The sequence below is a fragment of the Quercus suber genome, unplaced genomic scaffold (genome assembly GCF_002906115.3).
Source record: "Quercus suber isolate HL8 unplaced genomic scaffold, Cork oak 2.0 scaffold_316, whole genome shotgun sequence".
In the NCBI taxonomy this organism is placed as follows: Eukaryota; Viridiplantae; Streptophyta; class Magnoliopsida; order Fagales; family Fagaceae; genus Quercus; species Quercus suber.
Genome location: NW_027069771.1, coordinates 536328 through 561455, shown reverse-complemented (window position 1 = coordinate 561455; position 25128 = coordinate 536328). Strand labels below are relative to the sequence as shown.

General features: G+C 34.3%; 2 protein-coding genes across 5 annotated transcripts; both read left to right on the top strand.

Annotated features, from left to right (window-relative positions):
* Nucleotides 1–9696: 9696 nt before the first annotated feature.
* On the top strand, nucleotides 9697–15845 carry LOC111996311 (interactor of constitutive active ROPs 3). Of its 4 annotated transcripts, none has more exons than XM_024028271.2 (5): nucleotides 9697–10026; nucleotides 11478–11582; nucleotides 13215–13386; nucleotides 13751–15446; nucleotides 15546–15845. In XM_024028271.2, exons 2-4 carry the CDS (start codon nucleotides 11563–11565, stop codon nucleotides 15428–15430), a joined length of 1872 nt encoding a protein of 623 aa, XP_023884039.1. In that variant the 5' UTR covers nucleotides 9697–10026; nucleotides 11478–11562; the 3' UTR covers nucleotides 15431–15446; nucleotides 15546–15845. The 4 variants fall into 4 exon arrangements, with proteins under 4 accessions (XP_023884039.1, XP_023884037.1, XP_065638875.1 ...); XM_024028269.2 differs by having other exon boundaries at nucleotides 15542–15845; XM_065782803.1 differs by lacking the exon at nucleotides 9697–10026 and adding an exon at nucleotides 10095–10211 and having other exon boundaries at nucleotides 15542–15845.
* A 6220-nt stretch (nucleotides 15846–22065) lies between these two features.
* On the top strand, nucleotides 22066–24718 carry LOC111996309 (small ribosomal subunit protein uS12). The gene is made up of 4 exons (XM_024028267.2): nucleotides 22066–22199; nucleotides 23946–24101; nucleotides 24208–24334; nucleotides 24427–24718. The coding sequence occupies exons 1-4, from the start codon at nucleotides 22195–22197 to the stop codon at nucleotides 24565–24567; spliced, it is 429 nt and encodes a 142-aa protein (XP_023884035.1). The 5' UTR covers nucleotides 22066–22194; the 3' UTR covers nucleotides 24568–24718.
* The last annotated feature ends 410 nt before the right edge of the window (nucleotides 24719–25128 follow it).

Below are 25128 nucleotides of genomic sequence, written 5' to 3'. Positions count from 1 at the left end.
CATGATCTTTTCTCGTTGCTAATCTTTGCTCATCATCGTTAATATCTGCCTCTTCGTCGCTGATCTGTCCTCATTGTCGTCGATCTCTACCTCTTCATCACCGATCTGTCCTCCTCGTCGTCAATCTCTACCTCTTCGTCGTCGATCTATCTCCGATTCGCCTCCATCACAAACATCTCCCACTCTACCTCTTCGTTGTCGATCTGTCTCCGATTCACTGATCTATGATTATCACTCTCTCACGCCGATCTATGATTATCTCTCTTTCACGTCAATCTGTCTCCGATTCGCCGATCTATGATTATCTCTCTCTCACGCCTTAGGTTCCAATTTGTGCATATTTTGGTGGGTTTGTGATTTGGTTTTGGGTAGTGGGTTTGTGATTTGGTTTTGGATGGGTATGGTTTGTGGTGGGCTGGTGGTGGTGGGTATTTGTTTAATGGTTTTTTGCGGTGGATAGGTGGTGGTTGATGGTGGGTGGGTATGAGTTTTATGGTTTGGTTTTGGGTTTGGGTTTGTGATTTGATTTTGGGTTTGTTTTTGTTTGTGATTTTGGTGGTTGGGGGTTGAGGTTGTGGGCGGCGGTGGCAGTGTGTGTGGGCGGTGGTGGCAGTGGGTGTGGGCAGTGGGTTTGAGAGAAGACATATACGGAGGACAAAGGAAGAGAGAGGAAGAGAGAGATTGAGAATAAAAAAGAATAAAGAAATTATATTTTAATGAAATGGTAAAAAATATAAAACTTTTGATGTTGGGTGTATTGTAAAGTGGCATGTTAAAATAGATAAAGTAGGATTTTGAGATGGTAAATGCTAAATTTTTTAGAAATTTTGATGGGAATGGTCTTATGTGATTCTATATAATTATTTTAAGTGAGTCACACAAAATATTTTTTTACTATTGGTCAGCAAAATAAAAAGGTGGAATGAGAGATTTTTGGGTGTGGAATTTTGGTTGTGTTTATGGAAGTTGGTGGTTTGCAGCTGCTTCACAATTAATTGATCTTATTACTATTATCAATTTCGCGCTCCAAGACAAAAAACATTAAAAAAAAAAATCTAAAAAATCTAAAAAATTATTGGGATTTAATTTCTTCTTAGACTATCTTTAATGCATTCGCTGATACTATAGCCTAACAAGGTGTTTTCCTTCATGCAATCCATAAATAAGACTGTCAATAGTACAAAACATACAAGAAGTTACACCTTCGATACACCCCTGAAATAGAAATAATTTGATACTTAGAGCAATCGCATCAGTGGTTGCAAAAGTTTACAAAATACAAAAAGTGCTTAATTTTTCATATTTTAATAATAAAAAAACACCCACATCAGTCTTTGTAAAAGTGTACATATATGCAAAAGTGCTATAGTAACCGTATATATATGCACAGTTACTGTAGCTTTTGTATTTAATATTTTATTATTTTTTTCTCTCTCTTTCACCTTACTCTCTTTTTCTCTTTGGACCCTCTCACTCTCACCTCACTCTCACCACAACTGTGCCACCGCCGATTGCCATAGCTCTTGATAGAAGAAGAAGAAGATGCAGCCACCAACCCAACACCACCCAACCACCACCACCCCACGGAAAACCAAAATCATACCAAACCCAACTCAAATCAACTCAAATCCACCAAAAAACTCATCCCAAACCCGATGTTGCTACTGCCAATATCACTGCCGATGTTGCTACTGCCACCAGATCTACTGCTGACAAGCTGGCCTGGGCTAGGCTTTGCTTGTGAGAGCAAGCTCAGAGGAAGATGAGAGAGAGATGATGGATGAGAGAAAACTAAGAAGAGAAATATGAGGGAGAGATGATAAATCTGAGAGGGAGAGAGCTAATGGATCTGAGAGATAAGAGAGGCGAAGAGAGAGGCGAAGAGTTTAAGGATGAGTTTGTGGGTTAGCGATAGAGAGAGGCCGAAGAGTTTAAGGAGGAGACGTGTGAGAATTTAGATAAAGAGATAAAAGATAAATTTAATTATTTAAATAAAATAATATTAAAGGAAGAATAAAAAAATTTATTATTTATATGAAATAGCATGTATAATAAATAGACTGATGTAGTTTTCTTGTAAAAGTGATGGTGTAAAATAAAAAAAGTATATTCTTTTTGCAAAATAGATGGAATCTTTTATAATAATTGATGCGGTTGCTCTTATGCTACTGATACACCAACACAAAATAATATCTGCAATGATTTTAAAATTAACTTCAATATTTAGGAAGTCTTATGAAATAAAAAAAGAGGGGGGGGGGTGGGGAAGAGAAATAATCTAATTAAAGAGAAGAGAGTTGCACTGAGTAATATTTTCTTCTTAATTAACCATAATTCTTTTATACTCCATTTGTTTTGAAGTAAACTATTTTCAGGTGTTTGGTATGACAAATAAAAATTAAGCAAATTTGTTAGTGGCTGTAGACACTCGATTTTGCACCCATGATTTAATCAAGGAAGATGAATGGAATGACCATTCATGTACCCAAAATTTCATCATTGCATTACATGCATTAATTTGTTCATTTCATATCATAAAAATGATCTCGAGATTCTAACAATCACGACGGTATGTCCGACTAGACCATTGGAACCAAGAGTCAGAGCGATGGCTCCACTGACTAAACTACCAACAATCATAGTTGGAGCAATATCTCTGATGACCAGATCGCCAACACCGATCGACAAATCAATGTCTTCGATTACCAGACAACTGGCACTAGTTGATGTGTCTTTGGCAATCGGATCGCTGACACCAGTCTTCGAAGCACCAGACTGTTGGCATCAGTCACCAATGTAGAGTCTTTGGACATCAAACCAATGGAGTGGTATTTCCAGCCACCAGACCAATGACCTAGCGGCCAAATAGGGAAGAGGAAGCCACTATGTGTTTTGGAAAATATTTTACCAAGTTTTCAAAGATAAAACATTTCACAATTTTTTATAAAGGATTTTACAGTCAATGAAAAATATTTTACAAGTTTGACTATATTTTATTTGCAAACAAACACCTAAAAATGAAAAAACATTTTTCGAAAAATATTTTACTTTAAAACAAACAAAGCTTTTATAATTAAAATCTAGTTTAAATGGCACTTTTTAATTCTATTTAATTTAATGACAGATGACGTACGAATTAAAATGCTCACATTTGTAAAAATTATGGGCTAAGTTTTTTTTTTTTTTTTTTTAATTAAAAGACTGGTAATTTTATTAAGATAAAGATAAATTCAATACATCTTAAGTTAAAGCCAACTCAATGATAACTGGATCCTTCTCTACCCAAACTACAAAACTATCTAACCTTTTGGCATATTCAGCTAAAATATTTGCAGGTTTATTGCCTTCCCGCCTAACAAGGGAAACTTAAACAAAACAAAAGACTTGTAACCTATGGCAAATCCCAAAAACAATATTAGAGATGGCCATAGGTGGACAAGTCAAATCCCGAATAGAATAGTAGAAGTGAGTCGCTTTCAAAATGTGCATCTCTAATACCAACATCCCAAGTAAAGTTGACAGCTTCCTCAAGAGCTTTTGCATCAGCTTCCAACTGAACCTAAAGGGTAATGCAGCTTCTTGCTTAAAGCCGCTACAACTCTACCTTCATTGTCTTGGGTTACAATTCCCACACCTGAGGTTTGCTATTATGCAAAGACAGCCCCATCAATATTAAACTTTGTACCAGGGAGGCTAAGTTAACCAAATGAACAAAAAAAAAAAAAGGGGAGAGGTTTGGGCTTTTTTTATTATTATTATTTATAATTTTATGGAAGGTTTGGCCTTAAATTGATAATTTTTTGTTTTAAGAAGAAAAATTGATAATTTATACAAGCATGTTTGGGATTCGCTTATTTTGCTAAAACTTAAAACTTTTTGCTGAAAGTACTATAGATAAGGGTAAAAGTTAGTTGAAATAGTACAGTGAGACTCATAAATAGTACCAAAAAGTGTAATGAGGCCTATGAATAGTAGTAAAAATAAGTTGAATAGTAAAATAATTTGACAAAATTAATCATGCCAAATAGACACTTAGTTTTTAACTGTTAAGAGCAATTATATCAGCTTGTGCATAAGATTCGGTCTATTTTACACTTAAAACCTACTTTTTCTATTTTACACTATCACTTTTACAAAATACCCACATCAGTTTATCTATTATACATAATTATTTAATAAAATATTCATTATTTTATAATTTTTTATTACTCTCTCTCTCCCCGCCTCTCTCTCTCTCTCTCTCTCAGACCCATTCTCTACAACATCAAAGCAAGAAACCAAAGGCTATGGCAAGCACTGAACCCAAGCACGAGCACAGAGAAGAAGTGGAAGCCCCAACTACCAGCGATTTTTAAGCTCCGATCGGCAAGAAACCACCTCTCTCTCTTAGACCCATGCTCCAATCATTAAACTCGAGGAGATCGCCATCACCACCGGCGATCGTTAAGCTCCGATCGGCAAGAAACCGCCTCTCTCTCTCAGACTCATGCTCCGATTGTTAAGCTCAAGGAGATCGTCGTCACCACCGGCGAGGAGGATGAAACTTCCATCTCGATCCGTATGTTTCTCTTTCCTCTCTCTCTCTCTCACTCTCTCTATTCCTATGGTTTTCCCCTCTTTTTTTTTTTTTTTCTTTTTTTTTTATCGCGATCTAATTGAATCTAGGGATTTTTTATTTTGCAGCAAAGCTAAACTTTGCAAATTTTTCATCACTGGTTCTGTCAAGTTTCTCAAGCACAAAGAGCACCAAAGGTGATAGCTAAACTTTGCACATTTTTCATCACTGGTTTTGTCAAGTTTCTCAAGCACAAAGAGTACCAGAGAGAGAGAGAGAGAGAGAGAGAGAGAGAGAGAGAGAGAGAGAGAGAGAGAGAGAGAGAGAGAGAGAGAGAGAGAGAGAGAGAGAATGAATAAAATAATAAATGGAAGTGCTACAGTAACTGTGCATATATGCACAGTTACTGTAGCAATTGTGCATAAATGTACAATTATGCACAAACTGGTGTGAGTGTTGTTTTGCTTAAATTGTGTAAAAATTGCCTACTTTTTCCATTTTGCACAGTTATGGCCTAGCTGATGTAATTGCTCTAACTTCTTTTTGATACTATTCATGAATCTCATTGCACTTTTTGGTACTATTCATGAGTGATGAGTCTCATTATACTATATAGCAAACTTTTAATTTTTTTTTCTACATTTTCAATAAAAAGTTTTTAGTTTCAACTAAATAAACTATTCCCAAACGAATCCTCAATAACCAAAAGTTTATTGTAGACGTGTGTCTAGCTATACAATTTGACCCTTGGTTCCCAATGACAACCATAGAGCCACAATTTACTAAAACGTGGGGTACCCAAGTGCCTTAAAAACAACTTATCATTGTCCTTGTATCTATATAATATTTTTGCCTATGTAACGGTAAACAGTGTACTTCGTTATAGATACAACATACCTTGTTTTTGCATCAATCATGAAAAGTTCAAGTTTAAACACAAAGGAGGGGTTGATGGACACTGCAGAAAAACACTCCCTATGTGGGGATGAACTTGGATGTCCGCCAAACCCCAGCAATTCTTTATAAAAAGGGGATCAAAGCCTTTCAAAAGCACCTTTGAGTAACTCGCAAACCTCACTTTCTACGTACTAAAATCTGTTTTTAAAAAAAAAAAAACCAATTAAAGTTGCTCAATTGGTTTGCCGAATTCCTTTTTTTTTTTTTTTTTTAATGGATTTATTGATCATTCCATTTTGAGTGTTTGAAAGGTCTAATTTGAGAGTGAAAAAGGCCCAAAGAAGAAATTTCCACGAATCTTAGAGGGAACAGCTCAAAATCAAATAGTTGCTACGCAGTTGTGTTTTACCTAACCTATAGAACAGAGCCTCAATTTCCCTTGTGGTAAAGCTAATTCTTCTTTGTTTTGGTTGATTTTTAACTTTCCTTAATTTCTAATGAGCATGTATCCAAAAAAAAAAAAAAAAAAAAAAAATCTAATGACCATGTAGACTTAAGAGCATTTAGTACCCCACATGCTATATGCCATATGTTACCTTATTTTACCATTCAAGCACAAAAAATGCAATTACCCAGTCTTCTATTCCTAAAAAAATTTGCAATACTGTTACAGTACCATCATAAATTTACGATGGTACTGTAGCAGCATTGTAAAACCAAATAATATTTTTTTATTCTCACCTACAAATATTTGCCTCTTTCTCTCTCTTCATTGTCTCATCTTCTCTCTCTTGACAGAACATGGCTTCTCGGTCTCACATCTCTCTCACAGTGGTTCATTTTTTTTGGCATGGTCGTGGGTTCAGTGTTATCTAGTGGTTCGACAATGTGGTCCTGGCAGAGTGGGTCAAGATCAGCATGGTGGTTGATTGAGTGGTTAATTAAATAGTTATTACACATGAATAAGTATTCCATTACAAAATCAATTACAACATACCAAATTAAAACTAAAAACATTACTTCATAAAAAAAAAAAAATAAAAAAAAAACATTACAACATACCAAATTAAAACTAAAAACATAACACGAAATTTTATGGGCTGTGAATAACAAATATAATAAAATGATAAAAAGTGTGAACACACTTTCACGTAAGCTCACTGCTCACTGATAATTTTGTTTTATTGTAATCATGATATATCATCATCATCACCTTAGTGGCTATAAAAGGAAAAAAAAGGTTACTGACCACTTGGCTTTTTCAAAAATTCCCCCTCCAATATTTTTTATGGGTTTGACTTATTTTTAATATTTTTTTTAATTAGACATTTTTTATTGTTTTATATATACATTAGCAAATTATTGTGAGTTTTAATATTTACATTTTATTTAGTTTGTGGGTGATGTGACAGTTTCTCATTAAAACAAATTAAGATTTCAGTTAAAAAAAAATACTGAAGGTAAGTCAAACCCTATTTTTTTAATAAAATTTAAATTTTAGTGAATTGGCCCTCCTCATATTTAAGAAAATCGTACAAAAACTCATAAGTATTAATATCTAATGTTTTCCCCCCATATGTAATTCATTAATTTGATGAGTATTTAAAGCATATGTTTATAAATACATATAAGTGTTAATGATCTTCTTTATATTAAAAAAAAATAAATTATACTATTACTTATTTAAAGTATTATTGTCTCAAATTCAAAAAAAAAAAAAGAAGAAGTATTATTGTCTCATTTTTGTCTTATAATATTCACTATATGTTTATAAATACATATAAGTGTTAATGATCTTCTTTATATTAAAAAAAAATAAATTATACTATTACTTATTTAAAGTATTATTGTCTCAAATTCAAAAAAAAAAAAAGAAGTATTATTGTCTCATTTTTGTCTTATAATATTCACTTTTTTTTTCCATGTATAACTCATTTATTTTAGGATTACTTAGATTTTTTTTTTTTTTTGAAACGAGAATTACTTAGATTATATGTTCATGAAAGATATAAGTATATAACTAAGTAAATTTATTTAGTAAAAATATTTTTATTTTCTAAAAACAAACTTTTTTTTCTTTTTTCCTTAGAACTCTTTTAATTTTGTTATGTAGTGCAGGAAATATAAATGCACATTTTTCTTTTTGTTAAGAAATAAAATGCTATAATTTTTATAATAAAAAAAATTTGTGACATGTTCTACCTTTGTCATTCATTAAAAAAAATATTTTCTATGTAATTTTTGTTATTATAATATTTATCTTATATTACATTGTATATGTTAAGGCATATCGAAGTGACATAGCTTTGCCTTTTGAAATTTTTTTCTTTTTTTTTTTGGCTTTGTCAATGTGTATTAGGATAAAATTTGGAAAATTTGGAAAAAAATTCAAGCTTTGTTTGATCGGCTAAAGTTTATAAGCTCAACTTTTAACTTTTATGTACAGCTTTTTAAAATTTTACTTTTTCTTACTTTTTTAAAGTACAAGTATATTTTATCATACTTTTAGCAAAAAACTGAGTGTGCGTTTGGATAACTTTTTTTTGCTAGCTTATTTTTGCTACTATTCATTGGTCCCACTGGACTTTTTTGTACTATTTATGGGTCTCGTTGTTAGGAGTGTCCACGGTTTGGTTCAGGTCGGGTTTGTGCCCAACCCGAAACTGACCTACTCACATTGGGTGGAAGGCTAAACAAACTGCCGCCGACCACAAACAACCTCAGGTTGAGTTGGATCAGTCTCCGGTGGACAACGGTCAGGTCGGTCGAAGTCAGAGTGAGTTTCAACCACTAGATCTTTGCCGAATCTTCGCTGGATCTATTGATTTTTCTTCAAATCTGTGTTACAACCATGGGATCGAAGCAAAAAGCACCACCTCAACCCTAGATTTGAGCAAAAACTTCCATCTCATTGCCGAATTTAAGCAAAAAAAAAACTAGAATTTTGCAGGATCTGACCAAAAACTACCAAATCTTCATCGGATCTGAGTGGATTTAGGTAGATCTGGCCCTCTTTCATGGGTTTCGTTGGTTGGATCGGGTTCATTGGGTTTTGGAAAAGAAAACTTGCCATCCGACCCGCCTAAGTCGGTTTTTGGTGGCGAAGACCCGCCGTCGACCGTCACTAGCATTGGGTTGGCTTGGGCGGTTTAGGCGGGTGGGCCGGTTTTCGGTTTTCGGTGGACAGCCCTACTCACTGTACTATTTTAGTTAATTTTTACCTTTATCTACAGTACTTTCAGCAAAAAATTTTTAATTTTAGTAAAATAAACGATTCTCAAACAGATCCTAAATAAACTATTCCGAAACAAACACAAAATTTGTCATTGACTTTTTCTTTGGAACTGTGCATTTTTTGTATTCTGGTGGGTTACAAAGAAATGAGTTTGTAAGATAGTATGTGAATCTTTTTGTAGAGAAGTGTTCATAGTATTTTTACAATAATTTCACAACAAATTTTAGTTGGCAATCTGTTATTGGTTTTCATTAGGGCTTACCATTGGTATTACCTTTTTATCTACATTAACAATTTACCATGTAAGATTTGTTGAAAAATAATGTGTTCGTAGAATTTATGATCTTTTTTTTGAAGAAATATGTGTTTATAGTCTTGTTAATAAGTGTCCTTAAGACAATTGTTAATAAATTATTTTAAGAAAGTTTTGACATTACTTTAAAAATATGTATAATAAAAAAAACTATTAAAACAATTAATTTATTTTTTTATTTTCTCAAAAAAAAGTTTAGAACTTTTTTTTGAGAAAAAAAAAAATCTAAACTTTTTTTTGAGAAAAAAAAAAAGTTTCTAAACTAACATTGTTAGATATCCATTCTAAACTTTTTTTTGAGAAAAAAAAAAAAGTTTCTAAACTAACATCGTTAGATATCCATTAACCTTTCTCAGAGGTTACAGCGATACTCATAATAATATTTAGGTACATTTTATTTTATGTTATGTGTTAAGTTATTTAATAAAATTCATCTATATTATTACTTTGATCAATAAATTAAATAATTAAACCATAGTAAATTTTTTTAGCTAAACCATAGTGACAGTCTGACAGACTGACAGGGTTGAATTTGATTAGTTGCTTTTGAAAACATAACACCATTGCACTGGTCAATACGCAATACACAAAAGTCAGGAGTCTACCGAAAGTTTTGGACAAAGGATAACATAAAAAATATATATATATATATATATACGGACGTAAAACTGGGGTTAAAACTAATTTGTAGTATTTTTGTGCAACAAAGAACAAGACAAAGCTGTGTACACAGTACATCTCTGTTGTCTCTTGCCTGTCTCCGTTTTGTATTCACTTACGAAGCCTTACTCCTCTACTCACCCTTCACATCCCACTGTTCCAAAAACCAAAAGAGTGAGCTCCTTGGAAACTGCGCTAACAACAACAACAACTCCAAGAAGAAGAAGAAGAAGAAGAAGAAGAAGAATAAGAAAGAAGAAGATTAAGCTTAATATTTATGGCTGTTTCCTTGCTTCTCAAACAATAGCTAACTGTCTCTCCCAAACTCACCCCACCTACCTCGTCTCAAACTCAAACATTCACCAGGTACAAATCAAAACCTACATATATAATGTTGCTTTGCTTTACTTTTATTTTTTTCCTTTTTCTCTCACTACACTCTTCATTGGGCAAGCTTAGAGTAAGAGAATATCCTAGTAAAACAAAAGCAACACTTTATTGTACTGTGTTCTGTAGTCTGGTTTCTCACATTTTCTCGGCAACCAAACGAGGTTATTACATGCTTTTTGTTCTTTTTTGTTGTTGGGTTTTTTAATTCCATCACCTTTTTCTTCTTCACTTTCTCTAGCTGTAATGATGTTTCTTTTTGAGGTGCTTTTTGGATGAAATCTTAGTTTATAGAAAAGTCATATTATGCAGAAAACTTCTTACAACCTTTGCTTTTTCATCGAGCTCCAGAGCTGGAAGAATTCCAGGCTTTTTGTTCTTTTGTACACTTTGTAAAGAAAATCGAATCTCAAAAAGGTTGTTTGTATTTTTCCAACTTTCTTTAAAAATAGAAAAAACTAAAATTTTCTTTATAAAATATTTTCCCCCAAAGGTCGTCTTCTCGTTGATATCTACTGCTGCATTGCTTGCCTTTACTGACTCTTTCGGTGGTGATTTCCTTATGCTTTAGATCTGTTTGCTTTTGTTTGTTTCCTGGGAAAATAGTGCGGGAAAATGTAACTTCATGTACTTTATCCTCTCTCCTTTTACTTTTCCTTATTTCATGGGAAAAAGTTTCTGAGAGTTAAACAAAGATTCTTTTTTGGGGGGTTCAGCAAAATTGACTGATAGTTTTTTTCACGGGAAAAAGTTTCTGAGAAAGTATTTTCTGTAGAAACAAACGGATTAATGGTAAGGCTTTTAGCAGACACAATCAGAGTGTAAGAGCATTTTCTTAAAAGACCCCTCTTTTTTTTTTTTTTTGGGGTCCTTCAAATTCTAAACCCCACACTGCACTGTGTTTCTCCATTCTTCACGGCAAAAATGGAGGTGGAAGGATACTACTTCATCTTTTTTTTTTTTGATAGGAAACTACTTCATCTTTTTAAATTTACAGAAATGCCACTGAATTTACTATTTCATGTTTGTATTTTATGTAGATAGAAAGATAGATAAGGGATATTTCTGTGATTTTGTCCACTCTGTCCTGGTGCTGTAGCCTGTAGGTCCCCTCTGACTTGAATAAATTGGTTTTGAGTTGGAGTTGGTAAAAGCTGAATAAGATCCGCTCCTTCTAATAAGGGCCTTTTTTTTTACCTTTAAATTTTAAAATTTTCCTTTTGGGTTTCTCCTTTGGATTTTTTATTCTTTTTCTGTTCAATCAAATTTATGGTTTGCAACTTTGCATATCTTGCAATTATGGCTTCATATGCGGTGGTAAAGGGCACATGCTCTTCTTCGTGAACCCATTAATTTCATCGTGTACATAATTCACATTGGATACCTCTTTTCTCAGTTGTGATTTTTTTTTTCCTGAACTGTTGTTACAGGGTCTTGTGGGACAGGCAGCATTGAAGTAAGTTTGCTCATACATCAACCCCATCTTCACTTTGTTCCTAGAAAGGCAGTTAAATCATGCAGACCCCAAAAGCAAGGTAATCTTAAATGCTTTTTTGTTTTCTCTCATTCTTTTGGAGCTAGGCTCCTTCCTTGGCATGTGACCTGTTAAAGGGGTTGTTTTGGTATTTGAGGCAAGACAATGCTCTACAAATCTTAATGGTATATTGTTGTTGTCCCATTTGCCATTTATGGTCAATAGGAAAAAAACTGCACTAAAGGACTAAAAGAGTACCTCAGAGGTGCATCAGTGCCATCTAACTTTGTTGGTTTTTGATGGATTTTTAGTTGTGGTTTGAACATTGTGATTGCCAGATCCTTGATATTTTAGCATTTTTCTCTTTCATATATTTTTTTTCTTGGGTTCGTCTTTTTTCATTTAAAATATCAACATACGCATCACGTATCCCAGTTTGTTATGAGTTCATGCAACTTTCACCAACTAAATTACTACTGAGGACCCTCTTTTATGGTGGTAAGAATCTCAACTTTCAAGTTGCTATTTCAACATCAAACAAATATATGCTATTTGTCCTTGTCTGCTGCCCTGAAATGTGGCTATTATGGGGCCTCTTATGGACCCGTTGATCTAAATTATTGTTTCTAATTGCTAACTCTTTGGACACTAGAGTTTTTGTCACTTAGTTTTTATGTGACAAAAGATGTGACTAAGTTGAATTATTAGTATTTACTCTCAGTGAAGTCTTGATTATCATTTTCATTTTCATGATGAGTATGGTGGTGTCTGGAATACATTTGACTCGAGAATTCATATAAAAGGTGCAAATGGCAGGTTTCTTAGAATGGACCATAATCTTCATCCAGTTTGAAGAAGTCATATTTAAAAAATTATTATTTGTTATACTTTTATAGGTTTTTTGGTTCAGTTTTCATGTGTGTTGTGAGTGCATGTTTTAGCGACTAAGTTTTGACTCCTAAATTGAAAAATACTGACAAGTGTGAGAAATTGATTGGACCAAAACTTAAGAGGCTTAAGCTTTTGGTTTAGCTGCTAACCAACATGCATATCCATAAGCTTTGGACAGTGCTAATCGCTTAACCCATGTTATAACTGATATTCAATTTAGAGAGACAACCGAAGTTGCCATGAACATTGATTAGCCACCTGATTGTCCTAGACTTCCCTCTTTCTCTCTCTGAAAATAACAAAAAAACTCTAATCATTAGAGTTTAGATATAGATGTAATATGTATGTTTGAATTTGAATTCCCCAATTAATCCAATTTAAGAACTCATTTTCATGGGAGTAGGAATATATGCCAAAACTAGTATTTCAATTCTATATTCTAATCAGTGCTGTTATTAGATTAATATTTTTTACTGTAAGTTTCCTATCTTTTTGAAATATTTCTTACGAGTTACATTTCCATATAATTCCTGGTAAAGTATAATGCTTTCATTCAAGTTTTATCACACTGAGGATATGATGGCCGGCTAGTCCATCAATCAGCTGGCTGACTTAGAGTATGGTATAAATTTATTCATAAACTCTCAGAAACTATGCAAGTCTAAGGAGAGTGTCACTCGTGTATGTCATCTTAAACAAACAGTGCATAGTTGCAGAAACTGAGAAGTGTTTTTTAAATATGAGGTTGTGATTGTTGATACTGCTATAACATATACCTGATTGTCGTGTCACTTTATCTCAGAAGTGGCTCCTCAGAGGTGCCTCAGAAAGTTTCTCCTCGAGCTGTACGCCAACTCAAGCCAACTGCAATAGAGACTGATGTTGCAACTGCTTCAGCTCAGACTAGTAGAGCACCCAAAGATAGAAGCCCAAAAGTTGTTGAGCGAAGGTCACCCAGAAGCCCAGTGACTGAGGTACTTCAATAAATGGATCCACCAACCTGGTGTAGTTATACTTACACAATCTAGTGATTGCAATACCTTTGAAATCAATTGTAAGCAAAGTGTAAGAGCCCAGACATTTAGGATTTTGGTGTTTGGATGTTTTGAGCAAGCCCTGGCTCGGACCTCTCTCTCTTTGATAAATTAGAAATTAGAATGCGCATAAAATTCCTTTGCCTTCTCTTTTTCTATGGATTTAGCACCACATATTACTATGATAGGAATGGAAGTGCACATGTTGTGTAATAGTTCCTATATGTTTTTCTATACAAACTTACAGGAGTTTGCAAGTTTTTGAGTATTTCTAAGTTTGCATATTTCTTCCTTCTTACTCCAGAAGAAGCGCCCGAGCAGAATATCTGAATTGGAAACCCAGGTTTCTCATCTTCAGGAGGAACTGAAGAAGGCAAAGGACCAGCTGAGTTCTTCTGAATTATGGAAGCAGCAATCCCAGCAAGATGCTGAGGAGTCCAAAAACAAGCTATTGGTTGTGTCTTCAGAGCTTGAAGAGTCCCAGCTGCAGCTTCAGGAGCTGTCTGCTTCTGAGGAAGCCCGTGTTGTTGAGCTACAAAAGATCTCAAAAGAAAGGGATCTAGCATGGCAGTCCGAGCTCGAGGCTGTCCAGAGGCAAAACTCAGTCGACTCAGCCGCATTGGCCTCTGCCATGAATGAGATTCAGCAACTTAGGGTCCAGCTTGGAATGGTAGCTGAATCTGGTTCTGCACAAACCAAGAACAAAGAATCAGCAAATGAAGAGCTTGAGAGCTTGAAAGCAAACCTTGCAGAAACTCTTTCTCTTGTGGCCAACATGAAAAACCAACTACAGGACTGCAAAGAATCAGAAGCTCAGGCACAAGCACTGGTTGGTGAAACTCTGCTGCAACTGGAAACTGCTAGACAAACTGTAGAGGTGCTCAAATCAGATAGCATGAAATCCATGGAAGCTTACCACTCTGTTGCCTCAGAGTTAGACCAGTCAAGGGCACGTGTGAATTTCCTAGAAGAACTTGTTAGCAAGCTTGAGGCAGGCCTAAAAAATATTAGTGGCGATGTTTCTCAAAATCCTGCAGGTGATCATAACATTGAGCTGGAACTTGGAAAAGATAAAGAGACAGGGGAATCAATCAAGAATAAAGCAGAACTTCACTCTTTGAAGTCTGAGGTGTCTCGACTAAGATCTGCATTAGAAATTGCTGAGAGCAAATACCATGAAGAACAAATTCGGAGCACAGTGCAGATAAGAAGTGCTTATGAACTTGTGGAGCAGATAAAATCTGGATCAAGTCTAAGAGAGGCTGCACTGGAGGCAGAACTAAAGAAAAAGAAAGCTGATGTTGAGGAGTTAAAAGCAAACCTGATGGATAAAGAAACTGAATTACAGGGTATTTCAGAGGAGAATGAGGGGTTGAATTTGAAGCTTGAGAAGAGCTTGTCATGCCAGAGGGAATATGAACTGGAAAAGGAGCTGAAGAAATTAAATGAATGTGTTTTAGAGTTGAGGGCCAATCTGATGGATAAGGAGACAGAATTGCAGAGTATATCAGAGGAAAATGAAATGCTGAAACTGGAAATCAAGAAAAGGGAAATGGACAGGGGTAAAGCGAATGATCATGTAGTTGCAGAAGTGGAGGCAGCAAAGGCTGCAGAGCGAGAGGCTCTTATGAAACTTGGAATAGTGATGGAGGAAGCAGATAAGTCAAACAGGAGGGCAGCGAGGGTGACTGAGCAGCTAGAGGCAGCACAAGCAGCAAATTCAGAAATGGAGGCTGAGTTGAGAAGGCTAAAGGTGCAGTCTGACCAGTGGAGGAAGGCTGCTGAAGCAGCTGCGGCCATGATTTCAGCTGGGAATAATGGGAAGTTCATGGAGAGAACTGCATCATTGGACAGCAACTATAATTCCATTGCAGGGAAGATAGGCTCACCTTACTCCGAAGACATGGAAGATGATTTACTGAAGAAAAAAAATGGTAACATGCTGAAGAAGATTGGAGTGCTGTGGAAGAAGCCACAGAAATAGGAACACCACGGGACAGGTTGATTGTATTAGCTATGGTCGTGCCATTTTTTTTTTTCCATTTATTCATATTCGTTCTTTTTTCCATAACTGCATGTATCTTTCTTGTGACAGATAGTTTGGTGGTATGTTCAACCCAGTTATTTCATTGAGTGTTAGCATTCTTCCAAAGCTCTCAGTGGTGGCGAAATGGAAGTAATTACTCAGTTTTTGGGGCATTTTGTGTTAACCCATGAATATATATTGTAGTATCCTATATCCTGTTTATGTGACAATTGCTGCTCTTAATTTTGTAAGGAAATATTATAGAACTCCAGGACAATGACGGAGTTAATGACAAACATGGGTTTCACCTGATATAATTGTCTCCGTAAGAAAATATTTACTATTCTATATACTTGGAGTCGTTTTATGGATACATTGGAGTATTTGATTATTACAGCATGGCTCTTGCTTTGTAAATTCATGGTTGGGACTGTATATATTCAAAATTTTGGAAGCTTCTTTCTTTTTACCCTATTAACCCCTTGAATTATTGGGTTTTCTTCTCTATCTTTCTTGTTTGGTAAGCATATCATGCATCCCAGGGGTATAGCATTTCTCTTCTACGTGTTAATTTTGAAAAATCCAAACATCTTTGAGAGGTAGGAATTTATGAAATGAAACTCGGGAAGATCTTAGTATAAAATGAGATGAAATATAACCAAGCATATCATTTTGATCAAGAGGTTGAATTGAACCGATCAAAGGAAGAATTAGGCCAAAAATTGGGTAACAAAGCAGCAAGCTTAATTTAATGGCAGGTTATCCTTGTGGTATCATGCCTTGGTGGTCTGCTACCTCGGGTCATAACTCAATTGATCTGTGTCTATAATATACCGTGTCAGAAACAAAGGAAATGCTAAAACTTTTTGGTTTGTTACTGAAAAGAAATTACAGAAGCAAGAGGAATAAAGGAAGAGATAAACTGAGCTAGAGACGAGAGTTACAAAGAAAATGTATTAGATTCTCATTCATTAAAAATGATCTGTATAAAGTGTTCCTTTTCTAGGAAATGAGAGTTCAATCCGAAGAAAATTTCTTCAAACCAATTTTAGCTTAAGATCTAACAACTTGAAACTATTTCTCTAACAAATTCTAGCAACCAACAATACATGAACGACAGGTCGCTGAATGAGGCGTTAGTAATGAATGGCAAGTCGCTGACTATGAAGAGCAGTGCTATATCTTCAATTGGAAATGACACGTAGTAGAGAGAATTTTCTCTAAAATGGTATGTCACATAACATCAAGCTTTGTAGCTATGGATGACCCACATGTTGTTAACAAGGCTTTGGCTCTTTAGTTGAAACTTGTAACGGCATGTCACTCATCTTCTACCTGGGAACCATCTTCTGTTTTAATGTATCCCTCAATGAATGGAGAGAGGCACCATGAGTTTGGATTGAAGATCAAGGAAACGAGGAGGGCAAAGCCTTGGTGAAGATGTCAGCTAGTTGATCAGAGTTGAAACCAAACTTAATTTGAATACTCTGCATTAGTGAAGGATTGGGACATTGTGGCTTGCTTCTTTGCAGACCAGACAATGGGATTTCGGCCAAGAAAGATAATAAACCCAGAGGCTGAGATCCTATCAAATGGATCACCTGCCCAATTTGCATAAGTAAATGCAAAAAGAACCAATTGGACACGAGTATAACAAAAACCATGGTGCAGAGTTCCTCGAAGGTAATGAAAAATTTGTTTCGAAGCTTGAAGATGAAAATTAGTAGGGGCACTCATAAACTTAAAGACTTTATGAATTGCAAAAGCAAGGTAAGGTCTAACAAAGGTTAGACACTGGAGTGCTCCAAACATGCCTCAATAAGGACCAGGATCATTGAGAGGAATGCCCATGAGGATTGAGTCTTTGGCCTGGTAAGCAGAGTGATTAGAAAGGTTTACAAGTTTGTATATTGTATCTTTGTAGGATGTCTTATGCATATTTGGATTGAGTGAGAGAAAATTTGATTATCTTTACATAACTTATGAGTGAAATTTTGAAGAAATGTATAGGACTATTAGCTCTCTAAGGATGAGGGTAGGCTTAAATGTGTGTGTGTAATTGACCAGTACCTACATGTGTTATAGGTAGAGAACCATTACCTACTATGACCTGATCAGTTACACCTTAAGGTTGTTGCATAGTCAAGTTGCTCAAATCTGCAGTAAGGTGATTGGTATCAGCCAAGGATCATTTGCTTGGTTTACATTAGAGGAAGTTGCCATGGCTGCAAGCTTAGCAGAAGGATGTTTACCTTGATATGAGTGGTCCATTATATGGAAACAATCAATAGCCAAGTATCCAGTTTTGCCACGGATTTGACAAACTGATTGAGGGGTTTCATTCTTAGTCTCAGAGCTACTGTTATTACCTGGACTGAAATGATGATTCTGTGGAGAGCCTTGCTGTGGAATATCTCTACAACCTGTGACTATTATTATAGCCTCTGCCCCTGCCTCTATTTAAGTGTGGATTGGGAGGAGGAATAGAGGATAGAATTATGGCTTAGGACCTGCTGTAGCAAGCATGGCCATGGTGAGCATTTCTTCATTTTCTATCTCAATTCCCACAGCTCCAAGCTTATCTTTAATTTCCCTGATTTTTTAGAAGTAACTTGCAACTGAATCAGTTTCCTTTCTTACAGTGTGAATCTCAGATTTGAGAATACTGGTACAATTATAGAATGAAGGTGTACCTATTCTTCAGAGTAAGCCGAACTGATATTGCAGTTTTCTGCCCTACCACCAAAGCTAATGTAGTAGCCTAGTAGGTGGCAAGGTTGAGTTTTTATGAGGGTTATTAATTCTTGATATTTGACTTTCCAAATATGAAATTCTGGATTCAAGACACTCAGTTGATTACCATCTAAATCCTTGAGATATTGAGGAGGTGGAACCACTGTTTTAGCCACATGCTCAAGCAGTGAATAGGTGCTAACTGCTAAGAATGGAAGTTACTATAATGCTTCCAATTAATATAAGGATTTTACTAACGTGTGTCCTAAGGGCACACAATAATATGCCATTTTTGAAAAAAGTTTTTTGAAAATTAAAAAAGTTTTGATAGCTTTTTCAATTTCCGATAAAATTTTTCTAAAAAAAAATTTGTTAATATATGCCCTCATCAGATTTGACATATTGGACAAGAAGTTACAAAAGTAGTGCTCGTGCGTTCAGATTTGAAGTAGCTTTTTTTTTTTTTTTGGAGGTAAAGATTTGAAGTAGCATTTGAACTTTGAAATTGTACTCGATGCTGAATCCATTGCTAAGATTGATAGACTATACTATGAAAAGAAATTACGGAAGCAATAGAAGCACAAAGAAGAATAAAGGAATTGAGAAATAGAGCTGGAGACAAAAGAGAGTTTAAGGAGACCTTAAATGTAACTTTGGGCTTGTATCAAAAAAAAAAATGTAACTTTGGGCTGACAATTTTGAGTAAGGATAGGCTTGCGTGAAGCTGAGATGATTCTGTTTTTCTTTTGGGATGAGGTCCACTTAGCTCGGCCCAGGTGTACATCATAAATTATTCGTAATATAAGAGCAAAATCTTCTGCTAGATCATCATAATTAATATTCACTAGTCTTCTCGCACACGCAAAATCATCATAATTAATATTCACTAGTCTTATCACACACGCTTTGCGTGTGCAATGAGACTTTTTATTTTTTTGTTTTTTGGATTTACACGAATTACTCATGACAGTTTTATTTTTATTTTTAATTTTAAGAAGAAGTTGTATTAGTACTTAATTACTAATGTGAGAGAGAAATGTGGAGGTGGAAAAAATAAAGTTTAGCGATAAAAAAAAATTGGTATGTTTGTGGGGGAAAAAAAGCCATTTTATTTTTTATATATTAGTACTTGACAACTCACTTAAGAGAGAAATGTGGAGGTGGGAGAAAAAACTGTTTTTTATTATTATTTTTAATTTAGTTAAAAATTAGGAGTTTTTAAATTACTAATTTTACATGTCTAATCCTATGATTTAAGCCTTAGAAATAGATAGATTTGAGGGTATTTTTGATATCTAAATTGAGAATCCCAAACATGGAAAATATCTTAAATAGTAGTAGGGTAGATACCAAATAACATATATAGGAAAAATATTAGTTTTTTTTATAGAATAAAAAATATTAGTTATGCGTGTAACTTAAATACTCAATTACTATGACTTTTGAGTGGAATTTGTGGTGTATCTTTGTGTTATAACCATTTCATTCTCACTTGTGTAGTTGTGTGTATGTTTAATTTGTTTCTTAAAAAAAAGAAGCTCGGTCCTTGCATGGATAGATTTGGGTTTGAATTCCTCCATCTCCTACTTATATACAAAAAATTAAAATTAAAATTCTATATAAAAGAGAGTTTAGATCTAGCTAACTTTGAAGGAAGTGCAACATATAAGAGTATGGTATTTTTATACGTATGTATGGTATTATTACACCTAAGGGGTTTCAGTAGTACCATGTCACATGTCTGTAATTTTGGAATCCATTTCTATCTCGCCTCCAACTATGTATCTATTTAAAAAAAAAGGCAAAAATGCAAGTTGCGCAATCTAATTTTGATAGAAATTAAAATTTATTTCAATTTTTTAAATTTATTTCCGTTCAATTTAATCATCTAAGTTTCAAATTTATTCAATTCAAACATTTTGTTCAATTTTGTAAGAAAATGTCATTGAGTGTACAATTAACTAATGAAAAAAGATTTCTTGAAAAAATTCACATAAAAAATCTCCAAAATATTTTATTAATTTTATCGGATTTTTTTTCATGTGAGAAAAATAATTTTTTAATGGCAACTTTTTAACGAAATTAAATGAAATGTTTGAATTGAATAAATTTAAAATTTAGAGAACTTAATTAAACGAAAATAAAATTAAAAGACTGAAGTAAATTTCAGTCAAACATAGATTAGGCAATTTACATTTTAGCCTAAAAATAATTTTAAAAAAATCACATTTACTCTGTCTATATACAAATTTACTTTTACATAATTAAAAATAAATAAATAAACATAAAGAGGTAAAAAAGAAAAAGAAAAAAAAAGAAGGAGAAGTATAATGATAAGGTCAAAAACGCTAGAACTCCCAACGTTTTCATATTAAAAAACAATAATAAAAATTATAAAAACACAGTTTGTTTCAGCGTCTTTATCTTAGGATGTTAAAGTGAAGTTTATAAGGCCATGAAGGTGAGGGTTTTACATCTCTTGTGTTTAAGCTGAGCTGTCAAATACTATGCATTTATTACCCATCATTTGGTCTTCTCGAGGTAAAATGGTGAGGGGATGCGCCTACCTAGGTGCCAAGGACAAAACCATGATCTTTTCCCCTGTTCAGGCAATGGGATCGTGGGGGGCTTATTGTGGTAGGAAAGGTCGTAGGCCTATTCTGAAGTTGGGCCGAAGAGATGAGGAGGCTCATTCTAAAGATTATGCTCTTCTAGTGGATGGGCAAATTAGGAGAAGGTCCAATGTTCAAAGCCATAACCTCAGCCAAAGATACGAGGAGACCCGAAGATGAACATATGTCCGAGCACCTAATTGGTATTAGGCACGAGATACTAAGCAATCCTCTCAATGTCAAAAGGCTAGGTCCCCCTTCTAACAATCAATGACAGGTAAGAATAGTGCTATAGACCTAAATGATCACTTTAAACCTAGAATTGGTGGGTCTCACACTCGTGTGGTAGATTCTGTCATTATGATGACTTCACCAACAAGAAAATATAAAAGGGGAAGGAGGTTATGGTGTTGGGAGTTGGAAAAATTGGGGTGAGAAACACGAGAGAAAGACAAGAGCACAATCCTTGGGGAACTAAGGTCATGCTCGGAACTCAGAAGGGGAAGTTCGGCTAGTGGGTAGTGTCCTCGGCCGAAAACTTAGGGCATAATTTTGGATCAATAGGAAGGCCCAGTCCATCATCGTGACAGACTATTCTTTGGGTCTCCCAATGTGGGCCAAGAACAAATTAAATGTTGTTAAGTGTGCAATTAACTAATGAAAAAATATTTCTTGAAAGAAAAATTCACATAAAAAATCTATAAAATGTTTATTAGTTTTATAGTATTTTTTTTTCCAAGTGAGAAAAATATTTTTTTTAATAGAAATTTTTTAACGAAATTGGATGGAATGTTTGAATTGAATGAATTTGAACTTAAAAAACTCAATTGAAAAAAAGTAAAATTAAAAAACTAAAATAAATTTCAGTCAAACTTAGATAACATAATTTACATTTTAGCCTAAAAATAATTTAAAAAACATAAAGATTCTATGAATCTTCGCTGTTCTTTAGAATTGGCTTTGAGCCTTTCTTGCACAGCTTAAGCGAAGTGCAAAGTCTATATACAACATTACTTTAACATAATTATTTTAAAAATAAAAAAAAAAGTTCATCCACACACTCTTTAAAAGAGAGAGACTTAGACAGGTAAAAAAATAAAATAAAATAAAATAAAAAAGAAAGAAAGAGAAGTATAACAATAAGTTCAAAAACGCTAGAACTCCCAGCGTTTTCATATTATAAAATAATAATAAAAATGAAAAACGCAATTTGTTTTGGCGTCTTAATTTATCTTAGGATGTTAAAGTGAAGTTTATAAGGCCATGAAGGTTAGGGTTTTTGCGTCTCTTGTAGTGGCGGCCTAAGCTCCATAGCAGCTCTCACTCTTAGCTCCGAAGCCCTTTCTCACATCCGAAGCGCCTCCTCGTTCTGTCACCATGGGGTCAGAGCTCCACATCCCATTTCTATTCAAAATTCTTCCTTTATCTCTCTCTCTCTCTCTCTGTTTGTTTAGACAAAAATTTTAGTCTATCTTATGCTACATTTCTAGATTCGAACACTCATCAGTTATTTGGAGAAGAATATATTTCTATATATTTATTTCTTCTAACTTAATTTGTGTAAAAATTTGATACCTGGTTGGGAAAATGTGATTGTCTTACTGTGTCTTAAAATCAGTAATTTTTTTATTTTTATTTTTATATTTTTCCAATTTCACGACTTGTAGGATCTGTTTGGTTTGTGAATATAGAGAAAGAAAAGTTTTGTTTGAATTTAGAACCATTAGCATTGCCAAAATCTAGGGCAAAAAATATGCAATTCTCCTTAACTATGGTGCAGTTGCAATGTCCTCCTAAACTACAACAGTAAACACTGGCCCCCTTTAACTATCGGTAATAAATACCTTGCCCTCTCTGGCAATAAGATTTTCATCAAATTTAATAGGAAATTCAAACTATTAGACAAATTTTTTTTTTTTTTCAAAAAATTGACTTGTCCATGAATTTTGACAGAAATTCTAATGATAGGGTAGAACTAGAAAATATTTATTAACAATAGTTAGGGGGAACACTGCTTAATTTCTAAGGGGGGAAAAGTGTAATCCAGTTGATTGAACTGTTTGCTAGATCATTGTTTGATTGGTTTCGAGCATGGGGCTTTACTGATTGTGACTCGATTCCTCAGTTTTTAGAATCCTTATCTTTCTGTATATAACCTTTGTAATTCTTTAGACTTCTTTGTGTTCATTCAAGTACATGAAGTAATCCTGTTCAATAATATACTTATTTACTTATAATAATAAAAAAGGGGTCAGGGGGAGTGTAAGTAACCCCAAAATCTAAATCTATAGATTTGTAATGTAGTTGGTTAGTATATCCTTCCAAATTCATATTGTCAATTGAGCATTCACTTATAAGTTTGCATCCTATATTTAGCATTGGGAGTTTAACAAATGTGCTGCTTTCGATCTTGTGTCTTGTTATGCAAGACTGAGGAGCAGAATAAGGAATATTGTTCTTAAACTTTCAGTGCATGCGAAAGTTTCTGATTAAAAATATGTATAGTAGAGGTGCATTAATTTCCTGCAAAGAAACTTACAGATAAAAATCTAAGCTATATAAAATGTCCTGTTGATAAATCCAGTAAACTATTTTATGTAACTTGAGCACCATTAGACTATAATGTTGCCAGTGCGAAGTTCTTCCACATTGTAATGGTTTGTGGTTGACTTGTCATGGTTGGAAAAGTCCCTATTGTATGTTTGCTTGTCTATCAATGTTCATTACCATAATTTTAGTCTGATGCGAAGAAGGAAATAAAACTGGTAATAGGAAATTTTAGAGACTCTTAGTTTGACTTATGCTCTGTTCTTCATAAGATGTGTTTGTTTCCCTTCGGGGGAAGGCATGAGAATTTTAGTTGTCTAGTTGTTCTGATTTCCATTTGTTGAATGCATTTCTACACCATGAAATTGATTTGATAAATAGAAACTTTTAAGCTCCATTTGATGGTAATGACACATTTTGTATCATGGCACCTAATGTCATTGCTACTCAGTTGTTCTATATTGTCATGCTTATCTCTTAATTAACTGTTTCACTTGTTTCATATACATTTATTATTTTCTTTTCTCTTGCAACAATAAGTTAGCGAATGAATTTATAATTTATAAGTGATTGGGTAACAGGAAGACACGTGGAATGGGAGCTGGTCGTAAGCTTAAGTCCCACCGCAGAAGGCAAAGATGGGCTGACAAGTCATACAAGAAGTCCCATCTTGGCAATGAATGGAAGAAACCTTTTGCTGGATCCTCACATGCTAAGGGCATTGTTCTCGAAAAAATGTTGGGCAAAATCTTTAGATGCTTATTCTTTTGATTTGCTTTACCCTTAATCCTGTTTAAATATCTCAAATTGCTTCTAACATGTTGTTCTGTTTGAATTGTATAGTGGTATTGAGGCTAAGCAGCCAAACTCTGCTATTAGAAAATGTGCTCGAGTTCAGCTGATTAAGAACGGGAAGAAGATTGCAGCTTTCGTACCAAATGATGGTTGCTTGAACTATATTGAGGAGAATGTGAGATTATTTTCCAGCTCTAGGCTTTATAGTAATCAATTAATTGCACAGTTTTTATTTTGGCCTCACTATATACCATTTGCTGTATGCAGGATGAGGTGCTGATTGCAGGATTTGGACGAAAGGGGCATGCTGTTGGTGATATTCCCGGAGTCAGGTTTAAGGTTGTGAAGGTATCAGGGGTGTCTCTTTTGGCTCTCTTCAAGGAGAAGAAGGAGAAGCCAAGGTCTTGAACCACCTCCTCTATAACCTATATAATCTGTTGTTTTCCAATTTTGAGTTAAGAGAGCAGTGTCACCTCCCTGAGACAAATTAGATGCTTGTTTATGTTCTAAATGGAATCTAACTTCCCTTGATATTAATTAGATATTTGTTTTTTTGTCATTACAAGAAAAAGGTGTTGCCTCAAATAATTGAATAAGATGATGTGCACACATTCAAGCCGTTCAAACAACAATCGAATTGAACAGTCCAACAAACTGTTCGTAGGTTCAAACAGTTCATGCCATTAGTTTCTAGATGCTGATTTTTCAGTTTATCCTTCGGTATTGTTTAGATGCAAGGAATTGTGACATTAATATGGGAAATGGATGGTACTCTGTTATTGTTTTTTATTTATAAATGTTTGTTTGTGAATTCTTTTCTTTTCTCTTTTTCTAAAATAAATGAGGTATTGTTAGGTATGCTTTATTATGTTGGATTTTCATTTTTATCCTTTTCTTATGTATGTTTTATAAATTTGACCTATCTGTTTATATTCTAATTAATTATGATATTATCACAATTTAACCGTT

Coding starts and splice junctions, on each gene's coding strand:
- LOC111996309 (XM_024028267.2), top strand. Junction 24,102..24,207: donor GGCATTGTTCTCGAAAAAAT/GTTGGGCAAAAT, acceptor TGAATTGTATAG/TGGTATTGAGGCTAAGCAGC. Junction 24,335..24,426: donor TGAACTATATTGAGGAGAAT/GTGAGATTATTT, acceptor TGCTGTATGCAG/GATGAGGTGCTGATTGCAGG.
- LOC111996311 (XM_024028271.2), top strand. CDS start 11,563: ATGCAGACCCCAAAAGCAAG. Junction 11,583..13,214: donor ATGCAGACCCCAAAAGCAAG/GTAATCTTAAAT, acceptor ACTTTATCTCAG/AAGTGGCTCCTCAGAGGTGC. Junction 13,387..13,750: donor CCAGAAGCCCAGTGACTGAG/GTACTTCAATAA, acceptor TTCTTACTCCAG/AAGAAGCGCCCGAGCAGAAT.